The 23,538-nt window shown below is 45.7% G+C and overlaps 1 protein-coding gene across 1 annotated transcript; it reads left to right on the top strand.

Annotated features, from left to right (window-relative positions):
* Positions 1-12,943: 12,943 nt before the first annotated feature.
* Positions 12,944-23,282, top strand: slc25a4 (solute carrier family 25 member 4). The gene is made up of 4 exons (XM_080189402.1): positions 12,944-13,167; positions 16,921-17,407; positions 19,061-19,201; positions 22,657-23,282. The coding sequence occupies exons 1-4, from the start codon at positions 13,057-13,059 to the stop codon at positions 22,812-22,814; spliced, it is 897 nt and encodes a 298-aa protein (XP_080045528.1). The 5' UTR covers positions 12,944-13,056; the 3' UTR covers positions 22,815-23,282.
* Positions 23,283-23,538: the final 256 nt, after the last annotated feature.

The following is a 23,538-nucleotide window of genomic DNA, read 5'->3' as shown; positions in this document are numbered from 1 at the left end:
CCCCATAAAATAAACTGATAAGCTTAAGAGGCAAAGGATGGAATTTTCCATCCCCGTATGGCATACATTCTGGCAGTAGAGATGGCTAGCCATTGAGTTTAAATAAAAGCTTGGCCAGTCAGAGTCCACTTTCCAGTAAATCAGCATTCTCTTCTCATGCAATATAAATTGTTATTCCCTTTACGGTTAGTAATCCTGCCATCTGTCCTGATGAGTGCAAGACAAAAGCATGTCTATTTTTTCACCAGTACTATTAAATGACTAGGTGATATTGTTAAAAAGGAAAATAAATTATCTGGTATAAATTATAATTAACAGGCACCTAGTCTGGTGGTGGCTCAGGCAATGAAGCTTAAACTTCAGGCTTATAGTTGAGGATATTTGAACTCCTATTGAACTGTATTTTATGCAGAGGAAGAGCTATCTTTCATTTAGTTACAGAAAATGCTGGCGATGTTTGTATCTCAATATACTTAGTAATATAGTTTAACATATTTGCAAGTACACAGATGAAAAGCAAAGCAACTGCCCTCTTTCATTCTGAAGCGCTCACAGTAGATCTGTTTGGAAAGAGTAGTTTATTGCTTCTGTAGTCTCATGCCAATATTTTCTTTGCCTGATTAATTGAGCTTATCCTAATCTTTAAGACTCTGCGCACCTGCAGTGGCAGTTTCACCACACGCTATTGCCTCATTACTATTGCCTCTGCATGAGGGCTGAAACCATGGTTTCTATCTAATACAAAACAGCCTTTTAATGTAGTAATTCTGCCCACAGTACAAACAGATCATTTTATTGATGTGCGCTGACATAGGTTTAAACATTGACCCCCATTAAATGCTTCTCTTGCCAAATTATAATGCATAAATGGTAAATTAGAGTATAAAGCATCTAGATAAAATCGAGAGAAAAAATGTCAGGGGATGCACAGACTTGCTTAATAAACTGCATTTCAAAAACCCTTCTACAATCAGTCTTCCTTGTTTCCTGGAGATGTGTAAACTTTGGATTTGATCAAATGATGAGCGAACACTTCAAAACCTAATGTACTGTATCCAAGTAACTACAGTGACGTGCAATGCCATCATAGAATAGAATCCCTACAGTGCAGAAAGAGCCCATTTGGCCCATCAAGTCTGCACCGACCACAATCCAGCCCGGCCCTATTCCCGTAACCCCACGTATTTACTCTGCTAATCCCTCTGATGTTCAGGGACAATTTAACATGGCTAGTCCACCTAACCTGCACATCTTTTGTTTGTGAGAGGAAACTGGAGCACCCGGAGGAAACCCTACAGACAACATGCAAACTACACACAGACAGTGACCCAAGGCCAGAATTGAACCTGGGTCCCTGGTGCTGTGAGGCAGATGTGCTGACCACGGTGCCATCATGTTGCTCAGAAAACTACAATTGAAAGTGAAGCTAATAGTGTGTGCTTCAGTGTTAAGTAGCTGTATTTTATCCAAATCAATTTCTTGTCCAATTACTGGGAGAAATCTCTTGCTGTGTTGTATTGCTTTGTAGAGCTACATTTTCCAAATGGTCCATTCCAATTTTCCCAAACATGTGAACAAATCATGTTGATATGATCAATAAGCTCTTAATCTGCTGTACATACTCTTGATGCAGGAATTAATGCTAGAGACTGTAGCTGCAGATTAGACGAGAAACAGAATAATTCTGGCTTTGAAATTTTCATGTGAGCAAAGAATGGTGGATTCAGTGGCCTTTGTTTCTGAATCAAATTTAGCAGCACTTTGATTGGAAATGACACATTTATTCTGTAGCTGATTGTCAGAGCTGGGGTATGGAAGGCAGTAGCAACACAAGTATGACCTTTTCCCTGATTTTTAGCTCTTCCTGCTCCTCCCGTTCCACGTAGTACTTCTTTCTTCTATTTACATTGATCACCACAATAAGGCTGTCTTAAAAATGTGAATGTAATCGGGAGAATTTGAACAAATCACTGGACAAATAAAATGTCTTTGGTATGTTTTAACAGGCATATGAGATGTGAAAATGATGAATGCATGCCTATTTGTTGGCCAGGGAAATCCTGCCTTTGAGCTGGTTCTGCCTTCAGACAAAGACCAGGATGGAATTAGTCCCAGTTCAGACTCCAGCACATATCTTGTTACATTTGGGGAATGTCATAACTGAAGACAACACCGGATTCAACAAAATGCAACAAGTGTAAAAGTCCAACATATTTTTCTTATATTAGACATTTGTGTTGGACTGAGAGTGATATTCACACCCACTTCACTGGTTGTATATAAAAGATACCACCAACACACCTCCTGTTCCACTAGAGGCTCAAACATCCTAGACCACTATAACACAAATATCAAACATGTCTACCGCTCTATCGCCTGCCCACACTTTGGCAAATCAGACCATAAGGCTGTGTTCCTGCTCCTGAATTACAGGCAAAAACTGAAGTGGGAGAATCCGCCAAAGAAAGTTGTGCAATGTTGGTCTGAGGAATCGGATGATCTCCTACAGGGCTGCTTAGAGTCAGTGGACTGGTCAATACTTAAAAACTCTGCGACTACCCTGAATATGTACTGGTTTCATTAGTAAGTGTGTAGAAGATTGTGTGCCAAAGAATCCACATGTTTCCCAACTGGAAACCATGGATGAACAGGGATATCCACTGCCTGCTGAAGTCCAGGTCTGAGGCATTTGTGTCAAGCGACTCTTACTTATAAAAGGAACACCTAGCTAACAAAGGCACTTACTCAAGGTAGGGCCTTAAATGAGGCTGTCAAAATTTAAATATTCCAACTATTTGCAATGTTTTGGGAATCAGCCTCTGGGTACAGTTCTACTCAAATATATTGGTGTCAACTTTGTACTTTTGCAGATTGGAGCACAGATCCATTAAGAAGAGACTTTCATCACAAAACAAGCCCTGGCTCTGGACAGTCATCCAGCCACAGGGTGATGAATATTTTGCAGGCAGTCACCCCAGCCTCTGCCACTGAGTATAATTGATGTGTGGGCAGAGATAGGGATAGACTTCAGCCCCTTCTGAACTATAGGTGAAACTTTGAAGAAAGTTTAAATTCCCTTCTTCCCACCGCACTGACCTTCCCAGCCCCCAACCTCTGTCACTGATTACTCTCCAAACAGTTGGTATGAGATCTCTGTTGTTAAAAAAAAATGACACCCCCTCACCTTAGCCACCATGGCAACGTTGGATGTGAGATTCTAACAGGCATCTCAGGAATCCAGCTTTCCTACTCCACAAGTGCTTTGCAGAATGTTATCTGCTGACTTTCATCTATTGACAATCCCTGCGCCATATAGTGAAGCCTGGATGGATTTTAACTATCAAAGCAAAGTTTAGATTCTCCAGAGAAAAAGTAAATAAATCTGTTACAAGACCACAAGTCTACATCAGGGGGAGTGATTCTCCCAGCCCACTGCACTGCTCTCGCAGCATAGTGGGCCAGGAGGCTCAAGCAGAGGCCATATAACAGGCTTCCCGCTGGGCGACACGGCCTCCGCGTGTCCCCGGCATCGGATTTCTAGCAAAGACAGCTCCACATTAGCGCGGAGCTGGATAATTTATTCAAATGCGTATTTACATCTGATTAGCGGTTTCCGGGCCCGCCAGCACGTTTCACTCCATAGGGTTTACATCAGCTCCCCACTTGCGGGGAGCTGGCAGCCCGACTCTGCTGGACTGTAGGGGACCTCAGCTCAGGGGTCGGAAGGCGGCCGGGGGGGGGGGGGGGTTGTCTCCTGGGCGTTGCCACTTTGCCGCTAAGGGCAGTGTCAGGAGGCAACCTGGCCCCCCTGTCACTGCAATAGTGGCACTGCCCATCAGCCATCAGACAGTGCCAAGGGCTGGGGTCAGAGGGCACAGGGCCTAATGGAGGCGGGGTCTCTGGAGATGCAATGGGGGAGGCTGAGGGTTCCCACTGCCACTCTGCAGTTGGGATTAGTGATAGAGGGAGGGAGGCAGCCAGCGGTGATAGATCGGCGCATGCGCAGTGGCCCGCTCAGCAGGAATAGGCCCCACCCACGGGTCTTCAATGAAATTCGCGTTAGGGCGCTCTACAGTGTACAGAGTGTGGGAGATTCATCTTGAAAATCCTGCTGAGAAACACCAGCAGGTCTTATTCCAGTTTTTGCATGAATTCGACACAGAATTTTTGGGGGGAAAATCCCACCCCAGATATTTTCTGGTCTTCAATATTTTGAATACTTATGAAAGTGAATTTCATTGCCTATCCCCTGTGATCTGGAGGGCACTATTACTGCCCAATATTGAGTTAAACAACAGCATATTGTAAGTTCAAAGTTGATTAATTGGTGTCACAAGTAGGCTTACATTAACACTGCAGTGAAGTCACTGTTGTCCCAGTGAGAGTAACAGTAAAGAGACCGGATCATATGTACAAGACACTGGCCGTGATTTTACTGGCTCACCCCGCCAATCGAGAGCCACGAAATCAGGATCGCACACGATCTCTCGGCTCTTGTGATCTTATCAACACCGGATTTCCGGTGCAGTCAGCCTCTCACCCATTTCCAGTGAGAGGCTGAATATATTGTTTGAATTTATTTAAATGATCATTGATGTCTGTACAGTGAGCTCAGTTGTCCGGGCTTCACTTGCCTTTATGGCCTCACCGGGACAGGTTCACTCTGTCAAGGAAAACATCTGCTCCCTATGAATGGAGAATAGTCTCATTGCCCTTGTTAGTAGAGCCAGAGGCTATGGAGGCCTGAAAAACGGGGGTGCCCCTTGAGCAGAGCCAGCCTGGCAGCTTGGCAATGCCCACCAGACACCTTGGCACTGCCCATTGGGCAGTGCTGGGGTAGGGGCCTGATGGGGTGGGACATATGGGGAGCAGAGTTTAATGAGAGCTGTAGCCTGAAGGGATGGGGCCTTTGGTGCAGGATCTGGAGGGGGCGGGGCCTGAAGGGGCAGATCAGGCCAGGATGGCCCAATTGGGGAGGGGAGGGCCGCTCAACCTGTGATTGGTGCGCAGGTTGAGGGGGCCCTCCCCCTGTGCTCAGTGGGATGAGGGGGAGGGCCTGCTGCTGTTCTGTGTGTGGTCAGTGGAGGGTGAGGGGGGGCGCAGTTTGTCTGGGCAGCGGGGAGGCAGCAGGGGCTATAGGGGGCAGTGTGGGGCTCACAATCGGCCTTGGGCCTCCATGATTACAGGGGCATGCTCGCTGCAACAGCAGAGGCCTGACAGGTCTCTGGGCAGCAGGGAGGCATCAGGGGCTATAGGGGGCAGTGTGGGGCTCACAATCAGCCCTGGGCCTCCATGATTACAGGGGCATGCTGGCTGCAACAGCAGAGGCCTGACAGGTCTCTCACACAAATCTCTCTCTGTCAGCTCTCTGCTGTTGCAATTGTGACAATGCAGCCACCAAGGTCTGCACATGCACAATAGCTCCCTCTGCTGGTTGATCAGGCTTGCTACTGAATTAAGCCCTGCCCATTGCCACAAGTAGCTAGAAATTGCCTAGCCCATATTTTCAAGCTCCATGTGCATAAGAACATAAGAAATAGGAGCAGGAGTAGGCCATCTAGCCCTTCGAGCCTGCCCCGCCATTCAATAAGATCATGGCTAATCTGAAGTGGATCAGTTCCACTTTCCCGCTCTCTCCCCATAACCCTTAATTCCCCTGTCTATCAAAAACCTATCTACCTGTGACTTAAATATATTTAGCGAGGTAGCCTCCACCACTTCAACGGGCAGAGAATTCCAGAGATTCACCACCCTTTGAGCGAAGACGTTCCCCTCAACTCTGATCTAAACTGCACCCCCCCCCCTTATCTTGAGGCTGTGACCTCTAGTCCTGCTATCCTTTCTAAGCGGGAAGAATCTCTCTACCTCTACCCTATCCATCCCTTTCATTAGCTTATACGTCTCTATAAGATCCTCCCTCATCCTTCTAAACTCCAATGAGTACAGACCCAGTCTATTTAGTCTCTCTTTATAGGCCAACCCCCTCATCTCCGGTATCAGCCTAGTGAACCTCCTCTGCACTCCCTCCAAGGCCAATATATCCTTGTGCAAGTGCGGCGACCAAAACTGCACACAGTACTCCAGCTGCGGCCTCACCAGTACCCTGTACAGTTGCAGCAAGACCTCCCTACTTTTATATTCTATCCCCCTCGCTATTAAGGCCAACATTCCATTTGCCTTCTTGATCACCTGCTGTACCTGCAGACTGGGTTTTTGCAACTCATTCACAAGGACCCCCAGGTCCCTCTGCACCATAGCATGCTGCAGCTTTTCGCCTTTTAAATAATAATCCCTCCTACTATTATTTCTGCCAAAGTGGATAACCTCACACTTGCCAACATTATACTCCATCTGCCAGGTCCTCGCCCACTCGCTTAGCCTATCCAGATCCCTCTGCAATTTGCTTTTCCACTCATTTTCGTGTCATCAGCAAATTTCATCACCCTACACTCAGCCCCCTCCTCCAGATCATCTATATAAATGGTAAATAGCTGAGGCCCCAGCACCGATCCCTGCGGCACTCCACTAGTCACCAACCGCCAATCAGAATAGCACCCATTGATACCAACTCTCTGCTTCCTATTAGACAGCCAATCCTCTATCCACGCTAACACCTTACCCCCAACTCCGTGGACCCTAACCTTCTATAGCAACCTTTTATGAGGCACCTTATCAAACACCTTTTGGAAATCTAAAAACACCACATCCACCGGTTCCCCTCTGTCTACCGCACTAGTCACATCCTCATAGAAATCCAATAAATTTGTCAAACACGACTTTCACTTAACGAATCCGTGCTGCGTCTGCTCTATCAAAGACAAAACCAACAAACCAGACTATTTTACATGCAGCATATAATTAGATTTTGTTTAAAATATTTAGGATAATAATAATGCAGCAGGGGATGGGGGGGTGGTGGGAGGGGGGAGACAAACAGCGATGGGGAGGAGCAATAGTAGGGAGAGAGGAAGGGTAGTGGAGGGAGAACAGCACCAGCGGGCGGGGAAAGGAGCAGCAGCAGGTCAAGAGGAACAGCAGCGGGGCGGGGGGGAGAGAAACTGCAGCGGGGGTGATGAGCAGCAGCGGGAGGAGAGGATCAGCAGCGAGGGGAGGGGGCAGCAGCAGGAGGGAGAGGAGCAGCTGGGGAGAGAGGATCAGCAGCAGGGAGAATGGGGCAGCAGCAGGAGGGAGAGGAGCAGCAGCGGGAGGGGGAGAGGAGCAGCAGCAGGGGGGAGAGGAGCAGCAGCGGGAGGGGGAGAGGAGCAGCAGCAGGGGGGAGAGGAGCAGCAGCGGGAGGGGGAGAGGAGCAGCAGCAGGGGGGAGAGGGCAGCAGCGGGGGAGGGAAAGAGAGGCAGCAGCGAGGGGAGAGGGGCCACAGCAGGGGGAGAGGAGCAGCAGCAGGGCAGAGAAGGGCAGCAATGGGGGAGAGGGGCAGCAGTGGGGGGAGAGGAACCACAGCGGCAGGGGGGTAGAGGAGCAGGAGTGGGGTGGAAAGGGGCACTAGTGGGGGGAGAGGAGCAGCAGCCGGAGAAAGAGGATCAGCAGTGGGGGGAGAGGGGCAGCAACGGGGGGGTGGGAGAGGGGCAGCAGCTGGGGGAGAGAGGCAGCAGAGGGGGGAAAGAGGCAGGAGTGGGGGGGAGAGGGGTAGCAGCGAGGTGGGAGAGGCAGCAGCTGGGGGAGAGAGGGGCAGCAGCAGGGGGAGAGGGGCAGCAGCGAGGTGGGAGAGGCAGCAGCGGGGGGAGAGGAGCAGCAGCAGGGGGAGAGGAGCAGCAGCAGGGGGAGAGGAGCAGCAGCGGGGGGAGAGGGGCAGCAGTGGGGGGAGAGGGGCAGCAGCAGGGGGAGAGGAGCAGCAGCGGGGGGAGAGGAGCAGCAGCGGGGGGAGAGGGGCAGCAGTGGGGGGAGAGGGGCAGCAGTGGGGGGAGAGGGGCAGCAGCGGGGGGAGAGGGGCAGCAGCAGGGGGAGAGGAGCACCAGCAGGGGGAGAGGAGCAGCAGCAGGGGGAGAGGAGCAGCAGTGGGGGGAGAGGGGCAGCAGCAGGGGAAAGATGAATAATCCATTTACAGCATTAACCAGTAGCTTTAGTTCCAAAGGAGACAAACCTCTTCAATGTAAAAAGCTGAAAATACTGAGTAAAAACAGCAGGTTTATCAGCATTGAAATCATTGAAACCCTACAGTGCAGAAAGAGGCCATTTGGCCCATCGAGTTTGCACCAACCACAGTCCCACCCAGGCCCTACCTCCATATCCCCACATATTGTACCTGCTAATTCTTCTAATCCACGCATCTCAGAACACTAAAGGGCAATATTAGCATGGCCAGTCAATCTAACCCGCGCATCTTTGGACCGTGGGGGGAAACTGAAGTACTTGGAGGAAAGCCACACAGTCACAAGGAGAATAATCAAACTCCATACAGACAGTGACCCAAGCCAGGAATCAAACCCAGGTTCCTAGAGCAATGAAGCAGCAGTGCTAACCACTGTGCTACCATGCCACGTCTTTGAAGAAAATAAACAACTCAACAAAAACATCTGGGAGACAACCTTGTGGCAGAACAGATGTTTTCAGGAATTGCTGCTTTTTGTTTCTTGTTTGGAATGTGACCTTGCCTTTCTAGTACATCAGCTTAGAATCTACAAACACAGGGAAAGGCTGCATGTGTTTCTCCCGTGTTGTAGTATTTTTTGGTACAATTCCAGCATTATCCTCTTTCATGCTTTCAGAATTCTGTGGTGTGGTATAGAGCACTAAGTGCTTGGAATCTTAATGGCCTCTGGTACCACTTGCTGGCTGGCCCTGTAAGGCTTGATTGACTGGGGACACGTGCTAGTCAGAATTTCCCTCTGGAGACCTCACTGTCTCCCTGTCCCTCCATGGTGTCCAGGGAGCTGAATCTAATACAACAGGTAAACTTCCTGGGGTGGTTTGTTATATGGATCATGAAACGCCTGTGACCTCTGTACCCCCAGGTTACCTGGTGCTCATGTTACTTCGATACACAGGCAACAATGGGTGCCACACTCGTGCTGAGATGTTTTAAACTCCTACATGTTAATTGCCTTTATCACAGCTGTGTTGACACTCTGAAATAGAAGAGCCAAAGTCAGATGAATAATCAGTTCATTTGTTTTTGGAGGGTGTTTGAGGGTGAAATGTTCAACAGAATCACTACTTCAAATAGCAGCTGGGAATCTTTTACATCTATCTAAACATCATTAGCAATGGGAGACAGGAACCTTCATATTCGACATGTTTCAATATAACAGATTCTGGCGCAATAAAAATAATAAATAGAAAATACTGTACAAAACTCAGTAAGGAGTGCTAAGAAAGTGTTTTCTTTAAGACTACAAAAATATTCCCCTCAGGGCGGCATGGTAGAACAATGGTTAGCACTGCTGCCTCACAACGCCAGGGGCCCAGATTTGATTCCAGTTTTGGGGTGACTGTCTGTGTGGAGTTTGTATGTTCTCCCTGTGTATGTGTGGGTTTCCTCTGGGTGCTCTGGTTTCCTCCCATAGTCTAAAGATCCAAAGATGTGTACGTTAGAGGGATTAGCCATGGTAAATGCTGAGTCGGTGCAGATCCAATTGGCCTCCTTCTGCTCTGCAGGGATTTTATGAAATTTTGTTTGTAAATTTCAGCTTTATCAGGGATATAAAAGTGGGAATCTTTTGGGTGGAATGGGGTATGGTAACTTTGGGAATGGCACAAATTATGGAAATTTGCACTTAGGGTTTTGGTGTAAAACTAACTTAAGTCACTTGTGTGTAAATATCTGTGGTAAACTCCAGAACAACACTACTCTTACACTATTGAGAGGAAAATTCTTCTCCAATGTCTGAAAGATGCCCTGATAAAGAGATTCTAACCTTTTTATTCCATGCTTGAATATACTCCAAGCTTGTCTCATTTTTCTATAATAGGTATATACCTACCATATGTAGGAAAGAGGGAGTAACAAATGCAGAAACATGAGGCAGTGCCTGTTCTTGTATTGTTGAATTAATATACTGTACAATCCAAGAAGATGGAAAAGAAAAAGTATGAACACAGATGTTTTGATGGTGTCTAATGAGTCAGTATAAATGGTCATAAGCATCAAACTTCATCATAGATATGCTTTGTCACGCTATTAAGAGAAGTGAAAATCCTTGACGTTGTTCTTAGAATGTGGGTGTCACTGACAAGGGCAACATTTGTTGTCCATCCCTTCCCTTGAGAAGGTGGTGGTGAGCTCCCTCTTCAACCACTGCAGTCCATACGCTGTAGGTACATCACAGTGCTGTTTGAAAGGGAGTTCCAGGATTTGATTCAGCAATGGTGAAGGAATGGCAGTATAGTTTCAAGTCAAAATGGTGTACAGCTTGCAGGTGAACTGAAGGGTTATGGTGTTCCTTTGCATCTGCTGCCCTTACCCTTTGAGGTGGACGACATTGCAGGTTTGGAAGATGCTGTTGAAGGAACCTTGATGAGTTGCTGCAGTGTATCTTGTATATGGTATAAACAGTTGCCATTGTGCAACAGTGGTAGGCAGAATCAGTTTTGAATGCTATTTGTTATGATCCCTGTAGAAACCAATCTTGAAATTAAATAGACAGTTTAAAGTATAACCATTTACAAAAGATTTGTGGAGTTTTACCTGTTTCTGACCTTTCTGACAGACCGTGCTTGGTCAGCTCCCTGGTTCAGCAAGAAGTATGTTTGGTGGTCTGGCTCTCCAGGGAACTGCTACAATGAATTTGGTGAGAAGCTTCACAAAACCAATTGCTGTTCATATGGCATTCTAGGGGAGGCTGGCAGAAGGAAGATTCACCTTGTGGACGTTGATTGAGTAACTCTTCCTCCCTGAGTTTCTCCACTTCTTGCTGCCCTCTTGGGGCTTTAGTCATGACTTCCTTTGCACCCTTCTCTGATGAGGGATCATCCAGACTTGAAAGGTTGGCTGTATCCTCTCTCTACAGCTGCTGTCAGACCTGCTGAGATTTTCCAACATTTTCTGTTTTTCCCTCTTAAAGGTGCTTGTTCCAGACTCTCGTATGGTATCAAATTCACTTCCAGTGTCATTGACAGCTGTGTGTGCATGCCATGAGAGAAAGGGTTGGTTATCCACCTACAAATCCTTGTGATGTGCCTTACGATGGACAGTAAGAGTGGGAGAGTTTTCTGGTCAGTTATACAGCAGAAGGCCATGGCAAACACCTGCAATATTTCACCAACCATAATCATGGACCAATCCAATGGAAGTCCATGGTCTCCTGGTGCATGCTACCTGCAGAAGGAAGGAGGAGGATTTTATAAGTCTGGGGGACTTCTTTCTTGCACTACTGGAGAAAATCTGTCAGCAAGTTCACAGCAGCCTTTCACCCTCACACCTTCCACGATATGCTTCACTTAAATGTTGGACATAGCCCATGAGTAGGGTGCCATCGATTGACGTCTGCTCACCAGGAGTGAGTGGTTTGGTGACTCCAACAACAGCTTTTTTTACATCCTCACGACGCGGGGTCCATTCAATCTCCACAGAGAATGTCTCACTAACGGGAGACATTCAAACTCAGTGTGGCCAGCATATCAGCTTTCAGTGCTGTGTACCTCTTTGATGTGGAGATGCTGGTGTTGGACTGGGGTGGGCATGGTAAGAAGTCTCAGGACACCAGGTTAAAGTACAACAGGTTTATTTGGTATCACGAGCTTTTGGAACGCTGGTCCTTCACTCACCTGAAGGAGCAGCTCTCTGAAAGCTCCTGATATCAAATAGACCTGTTGGACTTTAAACTGGTGTCCTGAGAATTCTTACTGTGCCTCCTCTTTGACCAAGACCCCATTTGCAAATGGCAGGACAGGGTATCTAGCAGCTTTGGCGAAAATTACATTTTAACAAAAATCCTTTTGAATATATTATCTAAGTAAGGATTCTTGTGTGTGCGTGTTTGCTTTTATCCAGCCCAGGCCGCGTGATCAATGCAGATTTACCCAATTCTTAGTGACAGTGGAAATCCTTACACCCTCATTCCTGAAACACATCAAGGTGACCTCTACCCTCCCGGCCCCATGTACGGAAACGTGGGCCAGCCCCTGCGGGAGTGGCACCACATACAGACTGACCATTCTCCACATACCGTTGCAGGACAAGTGCAAAGTCAAACAAAACAAACACAAAATGACAACCCTACTCGCTGTAGTTAAATCGTGGCCGATGTTGAAATCGGTTGAGTTGAGGCTCGGTTGCACATTGTCCTCCTCCATGCATTTTTATCGAAGTTTGACAAAACGGGCCCCAGCATCTCCACCCTCGCACTAATGTATATCTGCTCCATTCTCTGCTGTTAGTGAACTGACACCATGTAGACAGCATTTGTAAAGTAGGCAGCAAACTCTTATTTTGACCCACCACCCAAAGTGACACTGCCCTCGTCCCATTCCACTGCTTCCTAAAGTAATGGTCAAAAACTGAACCCCAGGGATCAAAAACTCTGGTAGAAACATACAAAAAAGAATTTAAAAATTAAATAAACCAATCACTTCATCGAAGTTGTCTGTTTTAAAGCTTATTTTGCTTTTAAACCTTTATAAGCATTTTTTGGATTATTTGGGATTAATTGTTAACTAAACAAAACTAAAAACAGGACTTCCAAAAACGTAACTGACTGTCGAACATTGGACCAAATTAAAGCTCGCCCCCAGCGACCAAGGGTCTTTTGCATCACAGGGTCGCGACATTGCCAACTATTTAAACACGCTCCAGTTCAAACATGTCCTTTAAATGTCCCCGGTGTACTTTGATATCTACTCCTGACAAACCATGGCGCCTCTTCTGAACTGTGACACAGGAAATTTATGGAGGGGCACCCAATGCGAGCTGTGCCAGCCCTTGGCACTCTGGCCCTTTCCCCTCTTCCCCTCTCGCGATATATGGGAGGCTTATATTAGGTGTGAAGGAGTCGAGACGTCCATTTGGTCCGCTGCGAGGAACTCCGGAGCTTGCTGCCACCAGCGGGTGTCCCTCCCTTTCGTTTTCCTCGCCGGGAGAAGGTCTTCCTTTCACTCCGCCAGATGGGTGACTACGCGCTTAGCTTCATCAAGGATTTCCTGGCGGGTGGCATTGCCGCTGCCATCTCCAAGACAGCAGTGGCACCAATCGAGAGGGTGAAATTGCTACTGCAGGTAAGAGGAACGGTTAAATGTGTACAAAAATAATCCAGCAAATACAATCTGGGTGGTAAAGCACCCGGTCCAGGTTGTGAAATCCACAATCCCGGTGGAAATGAACGACCTCGTCCAACCCAAAACCCAAAGGCATAGGCAAAAACCAAGAGAAATCAGTCAAACAGCTTGCAAACTTCACCGGCCCAAACTGACAAGGCTCTCCAACAGCCCAAAGTGCCTGGCTATAAAAAGAAGCGTCGCATTGGCTCGCTGAGATTATTTTCCAGCTTCTGTTTTTAGAATCAAGGGTTGAAGCGAAGTCTTCGACTCCACAAAGTTCCCGTTAGCTTGTCACCAGCCAATTGTTCAGGAGCAGTCTTGCTGGGGATGTGTGGGGGACATTTCACAACGCTGCTGAGGCCTTGATTTGCTCTTGCTGCTTTGTTCAGACAGTTTTATATATGTAAATAAAACAGGGCTTGTGCCGGGGGGTGGGGGGGGTTGTAACTGGCACCGAATCACAGATTTAAAAGTAATAGCCATTTAACTGGCCCCAACTGGAGAAAACCTTTAGGATCCCGTAACCATTGACATTTCCAGATTCAATCGCCCCAGATTTTCCATTCGCTTCAGAGAAGCATGTTACTGTATCTGTTATCTATTTTTATTCCTCAAAATGTTGGTGGAGATGGGGAGCGGGGGGGGGGGGGGGCGGTATCATTGAAAAGTTTTGTACCAGTAGCACAAAACGTTGGGACGTTCCGGTAGCACAGTGGTTAGCACTGCTGCTTCACATCTCCAGGGACCTGGGTTCGATTCCCAGCTCGGGTCACTGTCTGTGTGGAGTTTGCACATTCTCCTCGTGTCTGCGTGGGTTTCCTCCGGCTACTCCGGTTTCCTCCCAGTGTCCAAGAATGTACGGGTTAGGTTGAATGGTTGTGGTTTAAAAAATGCCCTTAATGTCCTGAAATGTGTGGGTTAGTGGACAAATATGTAGGGATATGGGGGTAGGGCTTGGGTGGGATTGTGGTCGGCGCAGACTCGATGGGCCGAATGGCCTCTTTCTGTACTGTAGGGGGTTTCTATGTTTGTGTAGTTTAGAGAATGTTTCCTCAGGTAGGAAAAGACCAATAATTACAGAGGTCATCCTCATAGGACAGGCAGCGGTTCATGAAGGCAGCTAGCTCAGCGCCACTTTCTCAAGGGCAAAGAGAGAAGGGCAATAAATGCTGGCCTTGCTGGCGAAGTTCACATCCCCTCAATGATTCTGTTTAAATATAGAACAGTCACCACGAAATCCAATGGGAAACTCAGGAGAAACTATCCAAGGAGCTGTGAGAATGTGGAACTCGCTCCCACACAGGGAGTGAGTGGTTGGAGGGACTGACACGGATGGATTGAGGGGGAAGGGGGAATGGGGAAGGGGCTTTGCTGCTGGATTCAGATGAGGATGGATGTGAGGAGGCGATATTCACCAGCACGGATTGGTCGTGCCGAATGGCCTGTTACTGCGCAAGATACCCCTATGCAACCCGATCAACTGAAACGAATTCAGCATCCGTAACTGATCGGAATTAAAGTTTGTATTAAAGTAAATCAAATTTGGCACTTAGACCTAAATGGAAATGGAAGAAGTTTGATCATTGTCATTAATTACATGGGTCCGCAGTGGAGATAGACAGAGTCCTGACTACAGTAAGGTGATGAATGGGTCGCTTTAAAAACCGACTCAACTCAAACCGGAGGGAGACGATGATGGCATCTGCCTTGTCACATGAGACAATGTTACTAGGTAAACCTGCAGATCCCTCTAACTATAATAGACTTGATGTTGTCTCGATGGCCACTTCCTGACCTCATACGCACACCCAAATCTCGAATTCACTGAGCCCTGCTCGGATTTCACAGACATTGAACAGAAATTAAACTCACTGCCTCAGAGAAAGTTTATTTTATCTGGGTGTCGCTGGCTGGAGCCAGCCACTCGTTGCTGTGGATTTGGTGTCACTTGGCAGATTTCGGTCCCTGAAGGGCCTTAGTGAACCAGATGGGTTTTTACAACAATGGTCCATTCATGGTTTCATTGTCATCATTAGATTTTTAATTCCAGTTTTCTAAAATTTAAATTCAAACTTAATCTTCCATGGCGAGATTTGATCTGTTCCCGGGATCTCTGGATTACTAACAAAATCTGGAAAATCTCAGCAGGTCTGATTGCATTTTTGGAGAGAGAATAGAGCCAACCCTTCAAGTTGGATGTGCTCATCCTAACTGGAAACATTGGCTCTATTCACCCTCCATAGATGCTGACAGGCGTGCTGAGTATTTCCAGCATGTTTCTATTATATATCGCCTTGGCCAGTATTTTCCACTCGTTTACAAGATACAGTGAAAATCGTAGGTTATTTCAGAATTCTACCTTCTACCCGGTACACCGTCTGGCGGGTTCTTAAATTGATCCACTGTTCCCGCGCTCAGATGCCCTCCTTGGGGGCCAGTTAAGCGATTTCCGTGTGAAGAAATAACTTTTCTGACGAAAACTTGTCTTCCGTAGCCCCGAATCTAATGTCCGCGGCTCCGGCATTGCCTGGGGTTCGCTTTCACTGTCTCATATCTCAACAGGGTATCTCTCTCTGGGTGTTGCATTTCCAAACTCAGCCGGGCTTTATGTAGACAGGTAGAGTCAGATATCTTCTAACGAGAGATTTCCTCTTCAGTAGTCTAGAGAACTCCTCACTTTGTGTGGACAGATGGGTCTGTAGGATTCCAGGAGAAGGAGTTACACTCATGACCTCTTGATTTAAGCTATCCTTTCCCTCTGTGTAGATAATGTTAAGTGCGCATAATATTCTTTCCTCGGTGTTTTCCAACTTTTCCCCAGGTTGTCTCCGTCCCGCTTCAGCTTTGTCTAAAAAAAAACTGATGTAGGGATTCAGCAGTAAGGAGCTTGAATGTGTACCCTCCAGAACCAAGGTCAGATTGAAAAGGTGACAGTGAAGGTCAGCTTCCATTTTAGCTGTTTGACCTCGGCGTTTCATTTTAACCCGTGGGAATTGATCAGATAATCAGGAGGCGGTAAAATGATGGTTACATCAGGAGCTCATCATTGTTTGTGGGTGGGCGAAGAAATCATTCGCCAACTCCAAGACAGAACTGAGGCTGATTTTGTGACAAACGGCAACAGTGAGCCAAGAGGCAGTTACTTTTCTCACAAACACAAAACCAGAACATCCCGGAAAATCTCAGCAAGTCTGGCAGCATATGTGGAGAGAGAGAGATTAGGGTCAACGTTTGGGGTCATTCAGACTCGAAACATTGGCGATATTCTCTCCCCACAGATGCTGTCAGACCTACTGAGATTTTCCGTTTTTGTTTCCGATTCCAGCGTCCGCAGTATTTTGCTTTTATACAGTTAACTGTTTCAGTGGATTGAGATGCACCGAGTTGACCAGAAACTGGACCAGCCATCTAAATACAAGAGCTGGTCAGAGGCTGGGAATCCTGGGAAGAGTAATTCACCGCCAGGTCCCTCAAAATGTGTCCACAAAATTATATCCCGTCTTTCCAATTCCAGAATTCCAATCAGTCTGGCCATGTACTTTGCTACTGTTCCTCGGATCATTTTATAAGCATGGTTTTGTAATGACAGTTAATTTGAGGAAGAATAGATAATAAACAGTAACACCCCCCGCCCCCCCCCCCCCGCCCCCCCCCCCCCCCAGTGGACCTGAGTTAACAATAATTCCTTCACTTTTGTTTTCACTCGTTTAGGTGCAACATGCCAGCAAACAGATAACAGCAGAAACACAGTACAAGGGCATCATAGATTGTGTGGTGCGGATTCCGAAAGAGCAGGGATTTTTATCATTCTGGCGTGGGAACCTGGCCAATGTGATCAGATACTTCCCAACTCAGGCTCTCAACTTCGCCTTCAAGGACAAGTACAAACAGATCTTCCTCGGGGGCGTGGATAAGAAGACCCAGTTCTGGCGTTACTTCGCTGGGAACCTGGCCTCGGGAGGAGCGGCCGGAGCCACCTCGCTCTGTTTCGTGTACCCGCTGGACTTTGCCCGAACGCGGCTGGCAGCTGATGTGGGCAAGGCCCTGAACGAGAGGGAGTTCACTGGCCTGGCCAGCTGCATCACCAAGATCTTCAAGTCGGATGGCATCAGGGGCCTCTACCAGGGATTCAATGTCTCAGTCCAAGGCATCATCATCTATCGAGCTGCCTACTTTGGTATCTACGACACTGCGAAAGGTGAGGAGGAGGAAAAAAACTGCACAGGCTTGCAGTTAGTTGTGTCCTGAAATATTCTAACATATACTAACCTGTGTCCTGAAATATTCCAACATGTACAGACTAACCTGTGTACTGAAATATTCTAATATATGCACACTAACCACAGTGATTTTAATTTATAATGGTGCTTTTGAAAGAGGGACTTTACAAGATTTATCCCCATCTTTAGAAAAATGTAGAAAAGAAAAAGGGCTTTTTTAAAATTAAAACTCAAGGATTGTTTTAGTTTTTAAAAATTCCCAACACTTCATCAATCCTGTCTGTTCCAATGTGGAAGTTTGCACTCCAGTTCTGCTAAAATGTTTTAGAATGTCCTAACAAGTTATTAAAAATGTCCTAAAGGATCACAAACATTTAAGTTTGATTCAGAAGGGGAACCTGGTCTGTGTTATTCCCTTGATAATGGAAGAGTTTAATGTGTTTATTCAGGAATATCTTCCCTGTATAATAATGGTTCTTTCCCCCATTGAGTGAAATTCCCTTTGGTAGATGTTCGTAACTTTTACATATTCTCCGCACTGACTTCCACTTTCCAGGCAATGTAACTGACCTATAAAGTTACGATCACCTATAAATAAACTCTGTCCCATACCATCAAGTCCGTGCCACACTCTTAGCTGCAGCCGCACAGTATGACGGCGCTACTTTATTTCTACATTAGAGTACAGCTATCCTATCTTATTACTGGATAGATCGTGGGGATGGATAGGTTAAGTGGTTAAATATAATGGGGTGGTGCCAACTGAGGAGCAGTGATTGGTGGGGGTGGGGGGTGTGGTGGGGGTTGGGAGTCTCAGGATCCTGCTGACTGAAAAGGATGCTCTTGGTAGCGGGGAAGAAGGGGCCAACACTCAATACAAATTGCGTTTTCCTGCAGTTGCCTGCGCTCATCAAACACAATTCTCACACTGGCACCGTCCCAGCTGACGGTGAAAATCAGCCATTAACCAGTGTTAAAAACGTACTTACGAGAAAAAATATGAGAGCAGGGAAGTTATAATGGTGTTGTATAGAACACTTAAGGCCACAGCTAGAGTACTGTGTATAGTTCTGGAGCACATTATGGGAAGGACGTGATTGCACTAGCGAGAGTGCAGAGCAGAGTAGCCAGGATGTTGCCTGGACTGAAGTGTTTCAGCTAGGCTGGAGCTGTTTTTCTTAGAGCAGAGAAGGCTGAGGGGGACCAGATTAAGGTGTACAAAATTATGATGGACATAAACAGGAAGAAACATTTCTCTTTAGCAGAGGGGTCAATAACCAGGGGGTATAGATTTAAAGTAAGGGGCAGGAGCTTTGGAGAGAATTTGAGGAAAAATATTTTCACCCAGAGGATGGTGGGAATCTGGAACTCACTGCCTTGAAGGGTAGTTGAAGTGCAAACCCTCACAACATTTAAGAAGTATGTAAATAAGCATTTGAAACACCACAACATACAAGGCTATGGACGAAATGCTGGAAAATGGGATTAGAATAAATAGGTGCTTGATAGCTGGCACAGACATGATGGGCTGAAGGGCCTCTTGCTGTGCTGTAAAATTCTATGGCTCTAATCATGTCTGTCATTTATCACTGATCATCAAATGAATGAACTGGCTGTCAATTCATCATCAGGTATGATGCCGGATCCCAAGAACGTGCACATTCTGATCAGTTGGATGATTGCACAGACTGTGACAGCAGTGGCAGGCCTGGTGTCTTATCCCTTTGACACTGTCCGACGGCGCATGATGATGCAGTCAGGCCGTAAGGGAGGTAAGCATGAAATCCTTTCATGTTAATCTGTTGAAGAAAACATTTTATTTATTAATGTCACAAATAGACTTAAATTTCACAAGAGTGTGTGCTTCTTTGTATATGTGAAGTGTGAGTATGTGTATGAGGTGTGAGTGTGTGTGAGGGGAGAATGTGTGTGAGTTTTTAAGTTTATTTATTAGTATCACAAGTAGGCTTACATTAACACTGCAAAGAAGTTACTGTGAAAATCCCCTAGTCGCCAGACTCCGGCACCTGTTCGGGTATACTGAGGGAGAATTTGGCATAGCCAATGCACTTAACCATCACATCCTTTGGACAGTGGGAGGAAACTGGAGCATTCAGATGGTTCTTTAACAATAATCAATGATATTGCATGGTCACCATTACTGGCTACCAAAAGCTGCCATGATGTGATTTGAACTCTTGCCCCCAAGGCATTCGCCTGGGCTGCTGGATTACTAATCTAGTGATGTTACCACTATGCCACCATCTTTCACTATAAAATGCAATCATCTATACTGCAACCTTAGCTTGTAGTTTAGGTTTGAAAGCCACAACAGTTGAGTCCCAAGGTAAATATAATCCAGACATATACAACCATGTTCATATGACTGAATGCAGAAACCCTCTTACTGAATGTAGATGTGCCAGCAGTTTGTATTTATTCCAACATGTTGCATTCTTAACAGATGACCCATATCTATTTTAATTTCTCCCATATTTTAAAATGCACTTCTTTCTCTCTCCTTTCCCCATCCCATTCTTTAGTACTCTTTGCACAATATCTTTTAGCTTTCTTTCTTCTTGACCTTAGTTCAATGCTATCCTCCATGAGCAAGATTAAGACATTTTTGCATAAGGAGCATCATTGCAACCACTCACTCAATGCTGTGGGTATTAACACCAACGTATTATGGTACCAAGCGATGAAGGCATGTTCCTAAGAATATTTATGATGCGTCTCAACAAGTATAAAACATAGGACAAATTATAGCACAGATTGAAATTTGGGATTCATAGAAATAGAAATATACCTCTTTTCAGGAATGTGTCCTAATCCCAACAGGCATGGACACAATAGCCTAAATGGCCGCTTTCTTTTGCTGTGCTTTATTGGTGCTAGAACAACCCTTACTGCATATGCGCTGCTCTGTGGCCTCTCACAACTGGATTGCCACACATTGTAGTGGACCCATGCCCACTAGAAATTAGTGGGCAAAGTCATTTCAGATTGGGGTGTCTTACAGACTGTAGTCATAGGAAGTTTTCATTGTACCACTGAGTTGGGGTTAAATCCAGGCCACAGATGGGCAGCACATGGCATAGTGGTTAGCACTGCTGCCTCACAGCACCAGGGACCCAGGTTCAATTCTGGCTCGGGTCACTGTTTGTTTGGAGTTTGCATGTTCTCCCCATGTCCTTGTGGGTTTCCTCTCAGTGCTCCAGTTTCCTCCCACAGTCCAAAGATGTGTGTGTTAGGTGGATTGGCCATGCTAAATTGCCCCTTAGTATCAGGGGATGAGCAGGATAAATACATGGGGTTGCTGGGATAGGGCTGGGTGAGATTGTTGTTGGAGCACACTTGATGGGCCGGATGGCCTCCTTCTGCACTGTAGGGATTCTATGAAAAGTCAGTGCTCAACCTATTGAACCAGCAAGACATTAGTCATTATTAAATGAAGAATCAGAAACAAACAACATTAAAATATCTACGTTTGTTTGATACATTTTGTATCAAGCACTAGTAAACACTAAACAAAATGCTTTTCAGAACCTTATTGAATTAGAAATTTTATTATACTTGAAACAATATTCTGATGAGTAGTTGTATTCTTTGATAAACTAGTATCAATATTCTGTCATGAGCATTAATGCTATACTTGACCATCACCTTGCATGACTGCTACACTGTTGGAGGTCCAAAGCACTCTGTCATAAGTTTGTGCCTAAAATTGTCCAGATTCTGAGCGACTGATCTCAGCCGAGACAAGCAGTCCTCAGAGAAAAGGAGGGAGAAATTACCATTCTGAACACATCCTTATGGCTGACAGTACAGAGTCAGCATCAGGCACCTGAGAACAGGTGACTTACCCACCGTTTTGAACGGGATGATGCAGGAAGATGGAAAAAATTAGGAGAATAGGGAACATGCAGTGAAATACTTTGTTTTAAAGTGGGATATGGAAACATTTGTAATGAGCACGTTGCCTACCGTCACTTACACAAATTAGACGTCACCGTGAACAATATTCACATTGAAAAGCTATTAACTATATAATGCTAGAGTGGATTGTCAGCATTTCAGTTACATAAGTAACTATGCTGTTCAAGTGATTGGTATAAACTATTCAAAATGTTCTTGTTTGATTCTTCAGTTAAATTCATAGAATCCCTACTGTGCAGAAGGAGGCCATTCAGCCTATCGAGCCTGCACCAACAACAATCCCATCCAGACCCTTTCTTGTAACCCCACGTATTTGCCCTGCTAGTCCCTCTGACACTAAGGATCAATTTTGCATGGCCAATCAACTTAACCTGCTCATCTTTGGAGTGTGGAAGGAAACTGGAGCACCCAGAGGAAACACACGCCGACACGGGGAGGATATTGTGAGTTACCTGAGGCTGGAATTGAACCCGGGTCCCTGGTGCTGTGAGGCAGCAGTGCTAACCACTGCGCCACTGTGCCGCCCCAAATTATTGTACCGATTCCCTCATATTCATTACTGTGTATTCTTAAAAGGAGCAAGTCTAACATTAAGATGATGCCTTGTATCCCTTGCCTAAAGGCAAGTCCTTGGCTCAATGTCTGCTGATGTTTCAGCATTATAAGTTAAAGTTAAACTTTACTTACTAGTTACAAGTAGGCTTACATTAATACTGCAATGAAGGTACTGTGAAAATCCCCTAATCGCCACACCCCGGTGTCTGTTCGGGTACACTGAGGGAGAAATTATCATGGTAAAAGCACTTAACCAGCATGTCTTTTGGACTGTGGGAGGAAACCAGAGCACCCAGAGGAAACCCACACAGACATGCGGAGAATGTGCAAACTCCATACAGACAATGAGCCAAGCCGGGTCCCTGGTGCTGTGAGGAAGCAATGCTAACCACTGTACCACAGTACCGATTATCTTGGCAGTTTGCCATTGTCTTCCACTCCTAGGGGCAGAGTGAAGAGTCTGCCAAGTCTACCTCAGCCAGGATGGGAACAAAACCCACACTTTGGTGTTATTCAGAACCACACACTAGCCATCTCCTCTACAATAAGACAACAGGCAAAAAAAGTACTTAGGCACCAGTGATTGAGTTCTGCACGTTCTAATATTGGCCCAATTTATCACACCTGAGAGAAGAAACATTGGAAGTCATCACTTACTGTCCAATGAATAAAGTATATTTTGCAGTGAGTGGATAATACATATTCTAACATTGCTGTTGTAATGTCTTAACAGCTGACATTATGTACAAGGGCACAATCGACTGCTGGAGGAAGATTTTGAAAGATGAAGGAGGGAAAGCTTTCTTCAAAGGTGCCTGGTCGAACGTATTAAGAGGAATGGGTGGTGCTTTTGTACTGGTACTGTACGATGAAATCAAAAAATTTGTCTAAGGTCCAACTCCCTCCCATCACTGAAAATTATACAAAGTTAGAAAACTGTAATATATTGTAGCAGGAACAATGGTTTTAACAATCATGACTGTACCGTCGAGGATTGCGATGTCTGAACGAAAGCAGTTGCAGGTTGGGGGAGACAAAATGAATGTGAAAGGGATTTATGCATCAATAAAAGGTCAAGGTCAGCCTTTGGGTTTTGTTATCCATGTATTAAATTCCATATCCTTATCCCCATGCAAACTGTACATATTTTACTTATGGCTTTACCAGTTTTTTTGTGGGTGGTGATGAATTTCCGTATTTAATACATGTACTACAGGAATGGTTATATTCTAATTACCACAGATATGCATATTGTTTAGCATTGATCCTAACCAAACAAATGTATTTACGGTCCTAACCAAATGTATTTATTAAGACTGCTTAATGTATACAATTTTCAATAAAACTTCCTGTCTTGAATTGAGCTAGTGCTTGTACTCACTCCACAACTTTGAAACATGTACATTGTTGTGAATATGGTGTGTGCTTTTAAACCACTTTATGTACTCACTAATGAACCAAGAATATTATTACAGTAAAAGGGCAAGTAATGATGATGACGAATGGAAGAGAAAGAAGCACCCATTGTGTTACAGGTAGAGAAATTTGAAATTTAATTAGATAATTATCAATAATGCCTTTGTAGAAGACCATATGATAACTGACAGGAAGGTTA

This window comes from Carcharhinus amblyrhynchos, chromosome 5 (genome assembly GCF_965287045.1).
Source record: "Carcharhinus amblyrhynchos chromosome 5, sCarAmb.v2.hapA, whole genome shotgun sequence".
NCBI classification, from domain to species: domain Eukaryota; kingdom Metazoa; phylum Chordata; class Chondrichthyes; order Carcharhiniformes; family Carcharhinidae; genus Carcharhinus; species Carcharhinus amblyrhynchos.
Note: the sequence above shows the minus strand (reverse complement) of the source record. Positions and strands in the feature narration are given on the sequence as shown.

Bases quoted from the DNA above. Each gene is read 5' to 3' on its own strand.
- slc25a4 (XM_080189402.1), top strand. From the start codon at position 13,057: ATGGGTGACTACGCGCTTAGCTTCATCAAGGATTTCCTGGCGGGTGGC. The intron at 17,408-19,060 runs GTGAGGAGGAGG...ATTCATCATCAG, and splicing joins TATCTACGACACTGCGAAAG to GTATGATGCCGGATCCCAAG. The intron at 19,202-22,656 runs GTAAGCATGAAA...ATGTCTTAACAG, and splicing joins GCAGTCAGGCCGTAAGGGAG to CTGACATTATGTACAAGGGC.